Source organism: Mus pahari, chromosome 1 (genome assembly GCF_900095145.1).
Source record: "Mus pahari chromosome 1, PAHARI_EIJ_v1.1, whole genome shotgun sequence".
Taxonomy (NCBI): domain Eukaryota; kingdom Metazoa; phylum Chordata; class Mammalia; order Rodentia; family Muridae; genus Mus; species Mus pahari.
The window spans coordinates 166,488,666-166,505,124 of record NC_034590.1 but is presented as its reverse complement, the minus strand read 5'-3'; the positions used below and the strand labels follow the sequence as shown (position 1 = coordinate 166,505,124).

Below are 16,459 nucleotides of genomic sequence, written 5' to 3'. Positions count from 1 at the left end.
TCTGAAACTGGCTACAGTTTCCTTTTTTTTTTTTTTTTTTTTTTTAAGATTTATTTATTTATATATGTAAGTACACTGTAGCTGTCTTCAGACACTCCAGAAAGGGGCGTCAGATCTTGTTACGGGTGGTTGTGAGCCACCATGTGGTTGCTGGGATTTGAACTCAGGACCTTTGGAAGAGCAGTCGGGTGCTCTTACCCGCTGAGCCATCTTACCAGCCCCCTGGCTACAGTTTCTAAATGAGCATACACGGGTTGATTGGAGCAGTTAACAATAAAGCAAGCTCAAATCCAAGAGGATGGGTGGCAGTATTGGACTTATGCCCTTCCATCTTCCCTGAGGGAGGACCCAGCCATGCCTCTCAGATGAGGATGCAAAGGAAATGATGCTGGTTTGTTGTCTCTGTTGCAGAATTCCCAAGGTAATCAACCTGTAAGGAGACAAGGTTAGTTCTGGCTCCTGGCTTCAGTCCATAGCTACTGGTGGCCAGGAAGAGCATCATGGCAGGAGTATGACAAAGAACTATCCATTCATGGTGGCAAGGAAGGAGACCAAAGGGGAACCCCTCCCCCCCAAACCACAAGCCACATACATCCCCAGTACCTACCTTCCTCTTACTTGACTCTACCCTGAAACAGTAGCACTCTAAAGCTGCCACCCATTGTTTAATTTAAAGATGTGTGTGATAACAATACTGGCTGCTGCTTCTGTGAAATCTCTTTAAAGAGAGATAGATAAGAAACTCACATTTTAAAAACTACAGTATAGATAAATTATCCCATTCTCAATAAAATGCTGTAATCTAAGAACAGCTTTCCAGAAGGGAAAAATACCCCATGTGTTTCCATATATGGCCAAGTCTATCAGGATAAATGAATTCAAGTTTTGCAGCCATAAGAGCAAAACTGAACAACATCACATACATCAGGCCAGTGGAGACAGATTCTAGAGAATGCATGATGCTTAAAGCCAGATAAATACAGTAAATGTACAAAGGCCTTAAAACTACAACAAAGGCCTTGGTCTTCCTCACTTCCCCTGTCTGTCTGTCTGTCTTTCATTCCTTCTTTCTTGTTTCTCTGTGTATCTGGATGTCCTGGAACTTGCTCTGTAGACCAGCCTGACCTTGAACTCACAGAGACTCATCTGACTCTGCCTCCTGAGTGCTGGGATTAAGGCGTGCACCACCACAGTGCTCAGCTGACTTTTCTTTTACAAAGGAGGCAGTCTTCATAGAAGAGAATCAGGGTACCAAGGAAAGGCTCATTCAGAAGTATGACAAATCTACTGGGCCAACGCAATAACAAACTTTGGATGGAAGAACACTTTCTTTTATGGAACGAGTTTCCAGTGTACAGCACAGGATATCCTTACAAAGTCGATCATTTCACTTCCCTGATGCACTAGGAAATTTCTATCCTAATTCTGCTCAGTGCTTTTCATTATGGGAAGTCAAGAAAGCTGTGGTGAACAGAGGGAAGCATGTTTGACCGGGGTGGAGTGGAGGACTCGGGGTTACTGGATGAATTCCACTTTCTCAACAGTTTTCTTACAGATGATAAAATATACAGCTTCCATGTAGGAGTAACCTCCAATCCAATGCTGCCAAAAATTAGATCAACGGCAATGTGTGTGTTAACTATTCATTGCTATCTGCCACATTCTTTCATGCATATATTTTAGGTGTGTGATCATTTTATATGCATGAATGTATGTGCATCATGTGTATGACTGGTGCCCATGGAGGCTAGAAGAGGGTGTCATATCCCCTGAAACTGGAGTTACAGATGACTGAGAGTCAGCATATGAGTGGCCAGGCACCAAACCCAGGAACGCTGAGGAAGAAACCAGTGTTCTAACCACTGAGAATCTCTCCAGCTGGAGACTTACCAACTGTTTTGTAAGTACATTTTGTTAAAGACACATATGCATGAGAGTCTATGAAGTTTTATCTAGTCCCAGAAAATATTAAATGTTGACGCTGTAAAGCAGTCATCCATCTCACAGGGCTTGAACGTTGGCATGGATCATGGCTGAGCACACTGAAGTGCCCACCTCCCTCCAGCAGTGACCCTGAGGGGACCCAGGAACTTGTTTCTAACAGCTTTGCAGAAGACACCATGATTGCTGGTCTTGAGCAACACTGGGCAGTAAAACCTGGATGTGTTTCCTCTTTAGGCCAGTGGGAGATTAATCAGGGAGCAATAAATACTTATACTGAGAATCTTCCAGGTGAAAGATTAGGAGAGGGAAAGTGCAAGTTTTGTGGGCGATTTCCATAACTCCTCTCTCTAGAGATCTCTCTAGAGATGTCACCATAGTCTGCCTCGCAGGAACATCAACACCACCAACACCTTACCAGCAATCTCATCTTCAGCCTAGATCTATTACAAACATCTATCGCTCCCAGCTTAACAGTATGGCTACTGTTTGAACAATGATTATCAAGTCCCCATTTGTTCAGAGAGATTCTTAAGAAAGAATAGTCAAGAATCCATGCCAAGTCACTAAAACCCACTATATGAATGCATGAAACGGAGAGAAAGTAGTTTTTAGATCAGTAAGATTCCGGCCCTTTGTTTCTGAAAGCCTTTTAGAGTGGCTTGTAATTTTTCTTGTTATCTTTGTTACCAAATTTCTCCATTAATCATTTTAATAAACAAAAGGAAAAATTCTAGCTTGATACAGTAAGATTCCTGAGCTCTCTTTGGCTTCCCTCTGTGACCCTCCACTCCTACATCCCTGTCCTTCACTCCTCAGAAGAAGCCATTTGCCTGCCATGGCCCTCTAAAGACCTTTACCCAGAGAAAAATCCAGACAACTTCCATTCCCATACCCCGCCACAGTCTGCACCTCTCAGACTCTGCTGGGCCTATGAGCTGTGCCTGTTTACTTCCCACCGTCTGCTCACTCCCGAATAGTGCATTTAAGGATGCCCGTGCTCACTGCCACTTCCTTCTGGAGCCATCCGCCCAGGCTGTCTCATAGATAACATCTCTGGACCACATGACACTCAGCATGCACAGGAGGCCACTTTCGGGAAGCACCCTCTGCCCACACTGCAGCCAGCATCAGTCAGTCATCACTGTCTGCCTAGAGCACTGAGCCTGTCAGTCGTCATAGCTTACCTCACCTGTTACTATGTGAGACTGCCCACTACATCTATTTGTCAAGTTTAAAACGTCTAGTTTTACTTTGCCTTTCCTGTTACTCATAAACTGCCTGAAAGTAAGTGCCTTACCTCTTTTTCACTACTATATCCTTAATACATGACACACAGTTTTAATGGATAATTGTAAAATAAATTATAGGGAAAGGAAATTAATAGATGTGAGAACATGACATTTTTAACCTCAACAAATTACACTGAAAAGAATATGCACCTGTGAAATCATTCATATCTCAGTGTGGAACCAAATAATCTGGCTTACTGTACCTAGTTTCATAAATGTGGGAAAATGGTATTACCTCTCTGTAACTTCTTTTCTCGTCTACAAAAATAAGTGAATGGGGTGGAAAAACTTAGAATACAGAATAATGAAGTGTCATGTGGTATATGTCACATATTTAGCAGGCATTGTGTCATTTCTCATAGGCTTTGTCCCTAGCCCACATACAGCCCTGGATGAAGGTTTAGAGTACTTTACTCTCAGGCAAAGGCCAAAGAAGTGCAGTTCCTTCTCAAGAGACCAGTGGCTACTAGTTCCCTGCCTCTTGGCTACAATGAAGTGATGAGAGCAAGCACAACGGAAGCCTAGGCAGTCTTGGTAACTACAGAGAAGAGTGCCAACACATGGGGCTTGGGGTGCTTTGAGCTGGGCTAGGGCAAGGTCGGCAAATAGCTTACATTGTGATCTCAGACTTAAGCCAATGAGTACCTGGAACGAACAGCTCCAGGACGCTCTGAAGGTGGCCCGGGCCCATGCGGGGGAACAGGAGGGACAGTCCTAGGGTCTCAAACAACTTGTCTGAATGTGAGAACAGCATTTCTGTCACCCTGCAGCTTTCTCTTTCCTTCTGTGCTGATTGTGATTGTGCAATGTTTATTTGAAAGGAAGAAGGAGTAACAACCGAAGAGGAAAAGGCAGATGACCAAGCATTTAAATCCTGACCATCAACAAAATGGCTATCACCACAGCTAGCAATCCTACCTAATCGTAACTGGAAAGGAAGAGCCACTCTTCTCTCAGATATTCTAGAACTTAGAGGTCACACCAAACTGTATCAATCCAATGCTGCGTGCGACCAGCATCGTATCTAGTCTTTGATGACTACTTTCAAAGTAGCTTATGAATGTGTATGCCAACTGTCTTTCTTGTTATCAAGTCTTATATTGGAATGACCTAGTATCAGCTGGGGTATGCATGTGTGCGTGTATGCATGAGTAGGCCAAAGATAACCTTGGATGTTGTTCTACACCATACCATCTACTTTTTTTTGTTTGTTTGAGTGAGACAAGTTCTCTAACAGGATAATCAGTAAACTAAGCTGACAGACCAGCAAGCCCCAGAGATCCACTCTCCAACACTCAAACACTGGATTAAAAGTATATGCCATTATACCATTTTGGTTTTGTTTTGTTTTGTTTTGTTTTGTTTTAACACAGGTTAAGGGTTTTGAACTGAGGCCCTCCTGTGCATTTTGACCAGCCAGCTTCCTGCTCCTGTGCCTTCACTGCTATGTAGGACTCTATCTCACAGGAACTATAAGCTCAGATAAACACTTCCCTTTATGGAGCCTTTGTTCATGTATTTTATTATGTTAATGGTAAAGTAGCTAACATATTGAGCTACAAAGTAAGACCCTGTTTTGAAAAAAGAAAAGTTGAAAAACGTTTGAAAAAAAAAATACAAAACAAAAGGAACTGAGGCCCTTTACTTGCAAGACAAGCAGTTTACCAACAGAGCATCAGCTCTTTCTGTTACAAATTATCAAATTCAACTTGGCTTGTCCCTTCTTTATCAAATTCAACTAACTTGAAACTTGGTCAGTTATTGCCAAGAGAAGGGATCCAGGGAAGTAGTTTGATGGCCATTAAACTCCATGCTCATCAGGGTGTAAATGATAAAGTAATCATACACTCTGGACAGGTGCCCCTGCTCAGTGACAGTTGGAGAAGAGACAACATTCACGACAAACTTAAACATGTCAACAGTGATGCAAGAACTTTTAAGGATGAATGTCATAATTTGTTAGGAAGCAACTAGAGAGTAGTAATGCAACATACACCCTACTCTAGGTACCCTATCCTAGATAGTATTCTTTTTAGGGTCTTGTCAATTATCACCATCAAATTAATAAACAGAAAAGTTAAATTTTCTGATAAAACTTTTGCCAATTACCTTGAACATTAACTATTTTTTAAACTCATGGCCACCTGTTAAAATGATAAATATTTTATAGCACTATCTTGTTTCTGTGCACTTAGATAGAAGGGATCTTATTTTCCTTCCTAACATCTTATGAAATAAAAAGAGTTCAGTGTCAAGTATCCATCTGGCAAGTATGAGAACGCACATAGATTGGGGACCTAGTTCTCGGGGCTGCTCAACTGACCAATGAAAGTACCAATAGTCGATCTTCTCCCTCCAACTCATTCACAACATTGGGCAATAGTTCCTAGGTTATTGTGCTCAAATAAAAGGTCAAAAGTATTCCAGAGAGGGAGAAGCAATGGCTCGGCAGTTCTGAGCACTGCTGCTCTTCCAGAGGACATGGGTTCATTTCCCAGAAACCACCTGTAACTCTGGTTCTAGGAAATCCAGTGCTCTCTCCTGGCTTCCAGACCAGCATGGATTCAGTGAGTGCAGACACACATTCAGGGAACACGTTCATACACATAAAATAAAAAGAATGAAAAATATGTCCAAAACCTCAAACAGGGTTGCTATGGTCACTATTTTCAAGTAAAGAAATATATCAAACTTGTGTCTACTACTACTATGACATCATTAAATTGTCTGTGTTTTTTTTAGCTTATAATACAAAACTCCCATTTTAGACAAAATGCCATTCTTAAATTGATAAAATATGCATTATGGAAGGCCTTTATATTCTACTTATGTTCTAACTTTTTCAAAACCCTTCTAAGTGTGGAGCTAACTCCAGGTTTAATTGTATAGCCCACCACTGTATTCTCAGCACTGTGTTCCTCGTACAACACCTATACAACCATGGCGATGCACGGTCTTCTCATATGGCCATATCCTTTGATGACCCTTCACTTTGGGGAAAGAGCCACATGGATAGTGAAGTGAGAGGCTGAGATAGCCACCAAAGAGGTCACTGACACAGCAAGACTATCGACACGTTCAAGCCCAATCCACAGCCATGGAGGTTCATCAATGGATGCTGGACAAGGCCCTTCTTTAGTCAATGTAAAGTTCAGTAACAGACAGTAAGAACTGTCCAAATAGGGCACACCCATCTAGTCCTTTAAAACATATACACAACAACAAAATCACTTTTTATAAGATAATCATAGATCATCAAATGGCCACACAATAACGACACACACACACACTTCTACATGTATTTTATAGCATGTTAAATACTTTAACATAACTATGCTATTATCTTAAGAATTCTGAAATGTGTGATTTATTTCTATTTTATTGAAGAATGAAGAGGCTCAGGGTAGTGAAATGATTCTCTCGGTGTCAGAGAAATTTGAGACTTGGAAGGTGGCTCCTTCCACTGTTTATGGGCCTCTCAAGAGTCTGCTCTAAGGGTGAGCTCCAAACCAAAGGGGCCTATCAGGGCAGAGAGTTGGCCTGTCAGTAACTTGAGGAAAGCAGCAGTGCACACTGGTAAAAGCTGGGATCAAGGAGGTCCTCTTCAGCATCCTCAGCATTAATAAGCGTACAGTCTCCTTCCTAGGGTCTACAGAATGCGGCACATAAACCAACAGATCCAGGGTAGCCATGAAGCAGGGCAAGCACACTGGTCATTCAAAGTCAGTACTTGCAAATACTTTAATTATACTCACTCTTCAGACACTAGATGTTTTGGTAACATTCAATTGAATTTTTTTGCAGGAAAATTCTGCTAATCACATACTTTTGTAGTTTATACACCGGACAAAAACAATTTAAAATATAAAAAAAGACATTATTTATAATCTAGTTTAGAAAACAAAAAAGTGTAGTTGAAAAATAAGGAACTCATAAAAACCAATGATGCTTGTTGCTTGTTGTTTAAAAGCACTCATTGCATGAGATATTCTCTCTCTCTCTCTCTCTCTCTCTCTCTCTCTCACACACACACACACACACACACACACACACAAACTGTCTATTTTGAATAGACTAGCCTTAGAAAAACTAGGATGGTCTTTTTTGCAATATGACTACTGTAAGTTCAAACCAAAAGTTTGAATAGTATATAACCATGAATATTAACTTTGTTGGTCAGAGGTTCTGTTTGTGGCTTTTATAAAATAGAGTCATTAAAGGGACCATTTCCAACACTGAGAAAAACAAGCAAAATAAATTAGGTGTTGTTACATCTTTGTCCTCAGCTCCTATCACTTAGAACGATTAAATGTTAATTTTTACACATGTGACTAAAACCCAAGCCACAAACAGGCAAGACTCTCCATCATTGCGGGTGGGTAAACTGACAACGTGTAACTGCACATTAAGACAAATGTAGAATTTAGACAAAGTATCCAGTCTGCTTTCAGATGTAGACTTTCAAACCTCAGGAAGGTTTTCAGTAGATGTCATGCCTTTTAACTTGAAAAAAGATAAGCGCAAATAAGCTCCCAATTGTCTCCCCAATATGTAAACCACATCTCGGGCTGCTGTCTCCGCTGCTCCTTTGAAGTTCTGCTGAAATGTCATGTGTTGTGAAGACTGCTGTGCATAAGCAAGACAATTTGCTCACTTTCAGAATTCTTACCGGTCTCCACTGCTATCTGGTATCCAGCCTCTAGTCTCCGAGATGACCTTTCCAGCCTCTCCGTGTTATCCAGCAGATGTGCCCTCTGAAAGGAAGGGGGAGTCAGGAGGGTGGCTACAGTGTTCTCTTTTGCCTTTTCAAAATATAATGCCTTTGTATGTCTTAACATTAGGGTGTAGAGGGTGTCTACAAACCATTATAGTTAAATTTTAGCACAGTTCATCAGTGGAAACACAACAATGGACAGATTTCCAATCAAACATGGATGGACCGTCCACTTATTTGGTCTTTGTTGTTTGTTTGTTGTTTGGTTTTTGTCGATTTTTTTAAGGGCCCCATGTTGTGAGTAGATACAACAAACCTCACTCCACAACACTGAGAAATGCATGAAGACCAGAGCCAACTGGATCTCTCCTATTTTAACACAGAGGAGACGCACGCACAGTGCTGTGATCCTTCTCTGTGTTAAGTTTTATAAAATGCAGTCATTTCCGATGCTCACTTGGTCCTTTGATTTCTACAGATCATAATTTCTAAACAGGAACTTTTTATATTTAAGAGAATGTTTCTGATTTTGGATGTGTAGCAAAATGACACACAGAACAACAGTGCTACTGAGACAGAATATTAAATAACACTGTTAGCTCAAAGACGACACAGGACAACCAGCAAGGCACAGGGAACACAATGGGATTTACACGCAGGTGCACAACTGCCAAATCATCTCCAAACATATGATGCTGGGTTTAAAGTGAACTACTAGCACACAGTGTTTTGGATTACGAACTAAAATCAGAATAAACTCTTAGAAATAAAATTATATACAGCTCTTTTAATTACATGAAATGGGCAAATCAGAGAACTCCTCTAATATTCTAAACTGTCCTTTCTACATTGAGACCCTATAAGTGTTTTTGATCCCACAATAGATCTACTCAGGTTACCAAAATATATTCATAGGCTAGCCATGTCTATGGATGAATGACATATGCATGTGGCACACGTGCAGATGTTGAGATACTTTAAAATCTACGACCATGTGTGCCTGTACATGATGAGGTGGGGCTGCTTATGTATTTGTATAAATGACCATCTTTTGCCCTCAAATCAATGTTGGTCAAAGAGAAAGCAAGCATTCAAATACAACTCTACAACTTTGTGTTGTTGACAGATGTCACTTAAAATTGAAGCAATGCTTTCCAATAAGAATAAAAAAGGAGGTGCCACATGCACTATCTGAGTGGCTGCTGAGTGAAATGATCTACCTTGCTCTAATGAGCCCCCATGGATCTTGGAGATGCAAGCTGTATTGACATGCACACTTAAGCTAATACACCTAGACCAGTGCCTCCGAGCTCCAGCAGCCAGGGAGGCTGACAGAATATCTCGCTTCCATCTTCAAAGAAAGGAAGTGATTAGTATGTTATCATTACCATTCAAAACGTGATTTCCTTATTCCCTCCCGGCATAGGTGACACATCTGAGATGCGGCCAGACGTTAGAGGCAGCTAAAGCCACATCAAAGCTTTCCTTGAAAAATTTTTTGGGGGAAGGGTGGGGGGGGGAATCATTAAAACAATGCTTTTAGAACAGAGAGAAAGGACCTGATGTGAAGGTCAGGTAGTGGCAAGAGCAGCCTACAATAATTAATAGAGATGTCTAATATACAGTGCAGGAATTAAGAGAAATAGTGCCCCTCCTGGAAAATAAATGAAATAAATAAAATGGAGGAATGAAGTAAAGAGAGCTTCTTATGTCACGAGAAAAGCACAGTTATGGAGGCTGCAAGAGAGGAGGCAGAGCAGTGCTTTTCTGTGCTCACCGTGACGACCGCTAAATGAAACTCGGTGCTACCACAGCTTCCCCAAAACTGCGCCTTTAATTCTCATTCTCCTTCCATACAAGTTCTGGGGGTGAAGACCGCTTTTCTCTCCTCTGAATATTGTTTCTATCTAAACAAAGGACATCAAACTGGTAATTCTCTAAAACCTATCAATCGATCTGAGAAAGCAAGAGTAACTCTACATTTTAATCCAGATGAAGACAATTTTTGTTTTCATGTTGTATGAAATCATAAATTCAAAGAAGATATTTAGCTTAATAGAGGTTTAAAAAAAAATCACACACCATACTGGATGTGGATCTTCCTCTATGTTAATAATATGGTGGCAAAATAAAAGCATGCTACACATGTGAAGAATAAAGTATTTAAATAAGAAACAATTTGGGGGATTCTAGAGCTAAACAGGGAAACAAACTGTCACGATGGGCATTAAGCACTGCACGCACATTCTGCATTAAGCAGTGGAGGCAAATGCTTCTTCCAGAGCGCTTCATGTTTTCAGAGGAAATATGCACCCAAGAGGATGATCAGCTTAGGGGCAGCTTCCCAGCAGGGCTTCCCTTCACATTTTGAAACTTCTTCACTAAAGTCAAACTAAAATCAAGTTCTCATAACAGCTGCGCTGTTTACATTGTCTTTCAGCTGTGCAGGCCGTCCTTTAAATGAAAGGCGATCCACTGACAGAGGCGTGCAGGCTTTCAGCCTGCCCCACTCTCCATCCCAAACTCCTTCTCTCACCCTCTTCTTGGCCCTATTCAAAGGAGGTGAGTGAAGCTGCACAGGAGCTTCTGATGGGGCTCAGCTTGTGTGAGGAGCTGGGCAAAGTAGAAAGAGGGGCTGCAGGATTCCAACAGCTCGGCACAGCCAACGCCAGATCAGCTCCCTCTGCGCTACAGCCCTGCCTCTAAGCATACCCTGAAGAGAGCATCCCAAGGAAGGACGGGCACACTGAATTTCCAAATACAACAAACACCGTGTCCTTGAATAGATAGGTTCTTGTCTTTTTAAAAGAAGTGCAAGTGAAAAATTGAGGTACCGTTCACTGTATGAGTGTGAGACCCTGACTGGGAGAAGAGTCCTTCTGAGCCGTCTGCTTGCAAGCTCAGTCGCATCGCCAAATCCATAAATATTAGTGTTACACCCAAATCAAAGACACAGACAATACAATTCCTGAAATTATCATTCTACCACCAAATGATCTAATTCTCCTGATAGTAATTCTATCACAGTACAGCTTCAGAAACATCAACTATGGCACTGAAATTGGTACAACCGCTAACAAAGGAAAAATAAGAGAAATAATCAAGCAATGATATATAACACAGGATATGGGGATATGATTTTTAGCTTTCTGTATGAAGAATTCCTCAGATCCGGAACCACAGCAAAACAACTGGACCAAAAATTACCATGATTATTATAACACACAGGAAATCCCTGCCAATTCATGGACAAGAGCCTTGTGGAGCTTCTTTGCATGCAGTGTGTATGTGTGTGCATGCACGCATACATATGGGTGAGTGTGTGTACATATGTGTGCATAAGTGCATTCTACTTTACTGTTCCTTTCATCAACATCTCCACATTCAAGTTCATCAGCAAAGGGTAAGGATCTCTAAATACACAGAACAGACAAACACACCTCCCAGGGACAGTAATGTTCATGCCATCACTCATTCAAAGAGTAATCAATACTACAACTAATTACATTCATTTAGTATACACACACACACACACACACACACACACACACACACACACATATACACACGTTTGGAAAAGAAAAAAAAAAGAAAAACAAACTATCAGAGGCTATTGGTGTACTCTTTCTTCAGCTTATATGCCATTATCACTTTTGCTGAGCTAAATTGTCATTCCAGCATGACAGTTGCTCAAACCACTGTTCACAAGCCTCGGGATCACCACCTCCAAACACTCAACAGAACAGCTGTCCACCATAGAGACTATCCACTGCAGAAGTAATTCAAACGACTGAGGCTGCTGTGAGCAAGAGGACTGTTTTAACGGCAATATAGTCTGCAACTTGGTGTCCTTGTGAGAAAACCAAACTCAATGTTACTGAATACGATGTAATTATTTCCGAAAAGGCGAATCAAAGCATTTTGGTATGTTTGGACTTTGCGGAAAACAACAACAAACAGAGTCATTTGGCCACCGTCAATGGTGCTGTGCAGGGACTGAGCAGGCCACTGAAGGCTCTGGAGCAACACAGTGGACCTGACTAACTCAGGAAAGAAGAACGCATCTGGGGGCTGTTTTCTACAAAAAGGAAAATGCTTAGCAATGAGGCAAGCTGCTCTAGGGTGTTCCTGTACCAGAGCAAGGGCATTTACAATGTGTGTCCGTGGTGTTTTCTAGGGATCCCTAGAATCTAGCAGGTGGAAGTTTTCAGTAAAATAAATCAGAATCAGGAAAAAAAAATGATGTCATACTAACTTCACTGAGAAACCAACACAAATAAAAGAAATGGAAAGCTAACAGACCACAGAACAGCACAGCTCTGGACAGTTTTAGGGTACGCCTGAGTTATTCCTCCCCTTTTTTTGCTTTTTTGCTTTAAAAAGATTAACTGTCTCTCAGTGTCGACAAGGAACAGTGCCCCCACAACAACTAGAAACAGTTCAGGGGAGAAGACTTCTGAAGTCATAAAGTCAATAGTTTTGTCAAGTGTACATTTCCCTGAAAAAAAAAAAAAGACACAAAACCCTTCAGACTTAGAAAATAAAATTTACAAGAAATAGCAGAACTAAGGAGAAAAAAAAAAAAAGCAAGGTAAGAAATACTCACCTCTTCACGTAATTTTATCAACTGCACCATGAATGCACACACACAAAAAGAAGATAAAAAGGGGAGAAATGGCAGGAGAGAAAGATCAGTTGTGTGACAGGATACAGAATTAACATTGACAATTCATCTGTTTACATGTTTAGCATTTAAAAATCACAGACAAACACATTAAAAGAAGCTAAGCATAGACTACATGCAGAGGTTTTTGAACAAATAAAGATCACTTTCTCACACTGTCACATTAAACAAAGAGAATAGTGTGAAATTCTCTTTTAAAGTACATCTAAGAACCATCATGAAATAAAGGGGAACGACTTCATAGAAGTCTATATTATAAAAAAAGAAAACAAGTTTACTGCGTCTCTCTTCTAAGAATGCACCATTAGAGAGCATTTGTATATACAAGATTTCAGGATGTTTCTCTATTCAGAGCCTTGACAACTGATTCCTGATTTTACCAACAAATGAAAATGATCAGTAGCTCACATTCTGGCTCCAGTTAAGTACTTAAAACAACAACAAAAATAACCTACTATTCTGTTCTGGCTTAGTGCCATACTGCACACATTCTAATGCTCAGACTACAGTGGGATAGCATTTCAGCTGAAAATTAACAAAAGCACATACAAAGTACCTATCTCAACAGTTAATGTCAAGATTTGTTTTTTCTATAATAATGCACTACTCACTGAGTATGCTTTTATTTGACTTTTTGTTTCTTCATTTTCTAGTTATCTTCACCTTAAAAACTAGAGTATATCAAAGAAAGGAGTCCTCTTACTGTGTTTGTTCTATGGTCTGCTTTCACTAAATTCAAATCAAAAACCACTCTTTTGGCTGTTAGTGAGTTCTCCCATGGTAACATTTTAATCCCCACCTTTTCTATTTCCATAGCTATAACAGATATAGCAAGCTCCTAGGCACCAGGAATCCATAAAATCATAAATCTCCCTTACTCTGGGTACGTGTTTGACATCATTCTAAACCACAAACTTGACTGCATTGTTAAAATGACTACCACGGCTTCACAATGCTCAGAAAAGAATTCTGTGCCACAAGACCATAAGCCACATTCTAGGTTTGGAATTTGCATCCTCAGTCATTTAGAACTACAACTGATAACTTTTAAACATCCAAGTATAACGTCTGTTACAATGCATGCCATGCAGGCCAGTAAATTAAGGAATTGATTTGGAAAAAAGTGTTATGAATGGTTCGCCATAATTCTCTCTAAAAGTACCGTGTTTATTGCAGCCGGGAATCTCAACACCTAAAGTCTTAGTCTCAAGTTTAAGGTGGACAAGTGTGCATTTCAGATTATCCTGTTATTTCATTTATTACAGGAAAGCACTTCAAACATAAAAGGAAATTCAAATTGTCATAAAACCTTTACAGAAAGGGTTTAGAAATTATTGTATAGTGACTAGTCTGCACTTAACAAAAGTTTAAATGTCAAATGTTCACAGCAGATACTAAGCTATTGGTTTTAAATATACCCGTTCCCTTTCCCACCACCACCCTGCGTAGCGCCTCATCTTTTCACATGGAAAGCGACAAAATTGTTCTCTAGATGAAGTTAAAATTTAAACTAATATACCTAGCCTGTTACATATTGGAGTCTTTCTCTTTGCCATTTGAACAGCATGGCAGAAAACCACGAACAGTAAATCTCAGAGAGAGACGATGTGGGAATTGATCGCAAAGCTCTTTTCTTTCTGGGCACCATTCTTCAGTTGACTATGATACTTAAAGGGCCAAAGTTTAAAACTACTTGTCTGCAATGGAGTCCATTGGGGCATGCCACCCTACCGTAAGCAAGAGTGTTTAAAAATGCTACCCATTTGCCTTTTCAATGGGTTCCAAACAAAAAAACCGTTCTATCTTGTTTGTGCTGCATGGCTGCATTCAAGCTCCACGCCGGATCCGTAGCTAAGCTAGGTTACGGGAGGTTTCTAATCTTCATCTTTTTTTCCCCTTAACTTTTTTTCCGGGGGTTGGGGTGGGGTGGTGTTTAGGCAAAGAGTTAAGAATTGAAGTAAACAAAGATGGTTGCTTTTTGGAAATTAACAATGCTTAGACTCCACTAAAAGTAGTGATTTGAACATCTTATCCAGTTGCTAGGTCCATCATAGGCGCCATGAAAGTGTGCAAAACCATCATGTTGGCTTATGATAATCCGCATCTTTTTTGAAACAAAGATTTCTCCCCACAACCCCACCCGGAATGCAGAATTTGATACAAGAGGTAATCTGTTCCTTTGTGGGCTGAAAAAAAATCTGGTTTACGCTGGTTTGAACCAGTAGAATCTCTTGTGGTTAAGCCTTCTGCTGTGACTAAAATCAAAACTGCACTGTGGAGGGTGGGTGTGCATGAGCGCCTCTCTGTGTATGTGTGTGAGGTGTGCCACGTGACTTCCAGAACTCCCGAATTTTTTTTTTAAAGCTGATAACGCCACTGCCGTCTCTGTCCGCATACAGATAACGAATAAATGCTGAACTCTATTAAACGCCCTTTACACATTATCGTGGGTCGAACACACAATTTTCTGAACTTATGATGACAGTCTATTTATTTTGCTAGAAACCCCCAGCACGAACGAGCAGATTTGTGCCTGGTAATGATCTGCTCTGCCGGGGCTATATGAAATGATACCGACCTTCTTCAGATCTTGCGGAATTAAATTGACCGACTTCACCCCCTGGTCTGTAGCTGAAGTTTGACACACTTTACGCACAGCAAGCCCAAATCGGAACTTAAGAGAACCTTGCATTAAAAAATTAAGCAATCATTATCTGTTACACATTGCTTTCCCACAAAAACTTCCTCGTGGTAGAAACCATTCTACCCTTTATATGTTTTTCTAATCTTCTATGTAGGATTTTCTCAAAGTCACTGGATCAATATAATTTTGCATATGGCAACTGAGAGTCTATTAGTATCCAAAACAAGAACTTCAGATATTTTATTTGTCCCCACTGCCAAACTCCACTCTGAAAGCCTCTATGGTTTTATTCTATAATCTGTGTTTTGTCTGTTTTGAGATTGGTTCTCATGAAAGGAAATCAAGTTAAGCTTTCCACTCTAACTAAATACTGCATCACTGCATCCAACAGTTCAGCATTGCACACTGGAGAAGAACTTGGACAGTCCCTTCAGAAGCTTGGGACCTCAGCCTTAAGGTGCAAAGGAGAGTCTGAGCCACCACCTGCTTGTTTTCTTTCTCTTTTTCTTTTTTAAATCCAGGATGAGCTATATTTAATTAAATAATTAGATATGAATCAAAAAATATGCAGAGAAGTTGATTTAGAATGCAATTAGATGTACATTGTACTGAGGACATTAAACATACACTTGAGTAATCCTTAATTGTAGAAAGAGTGGTATTTCTAATCATGGAAGAAATGTAAATATAACCCCCAAGAAAATTATTCTTACTGACAGCTAGCTAGAAGATTGCTAGCTACATGTGTCAACATTTGGTTGTAGATGTCACCGTAAACACCACAGAGAGAAAGCTAGTTGCTACTGTATTCACATGTGTGCAAACCTTCGTCGGGAAGCCATTGTGGAAGAAGTGCAGGAGGCGGTGGACATGAGGTCAGCACTTCACATGCTTGCAGTCATAACTACTGACTGTTTATTTTGTTTTTTCCCCTTATAGTCACTCTGTATATTTAACTGACAGATATATGCTAATTTAAGTTAAGTGACTATGACTAATTTTGCTTATAGCCACACTTCCTGTGTATATTAAAAGTCTGTCATAGTTATATGACAGGAAGGCCGGAAGCCAGCATGCACTAACATAAACTTCTTTCTGGTTGGCAGAACTTTTCTTATAGGAATTATGGGCGTCCACTCAGAACACCTACCTTCTTACCTAAATAAGACTGCATATGAAGAGCC

At 40.4% G+C, this 16,459-nt stretch overlaps 1 protein-coding gene across 6 annotated transcripts in view; it reads right to left on the bottom strand.

Annotated features, from left to right (window-relative positions):
- The window catches only part of Vti1a (vesicle transport through interaction with t-SNAREs 1A), a 306,907-nt gene that overhangs the window by 220,633 nt on the left and 69,815 nt on the right, over positions 1-16,459 (bottom strand). For 3 of the 6 annotated variants that reach the window (XM_021195954.1, XM_021195937.1, XM_021195946.2), the window contains exon 5: positions 7,903-7,987. In XM_021195954.1, the coding sequence (XP_021051613.1) occupies positions 7,903-7,987 (85 nt within the window). Of the gene's footprint in view, positions 1-7,887; positions 7,988-12,553; positions 12,575-16,459 lie in introns of all 6 variants that reach the window. The other 3 variants (XM_029537740.1, XM_021195929.1, XM_029537724.1) reach the window with 2 other exon arrangements.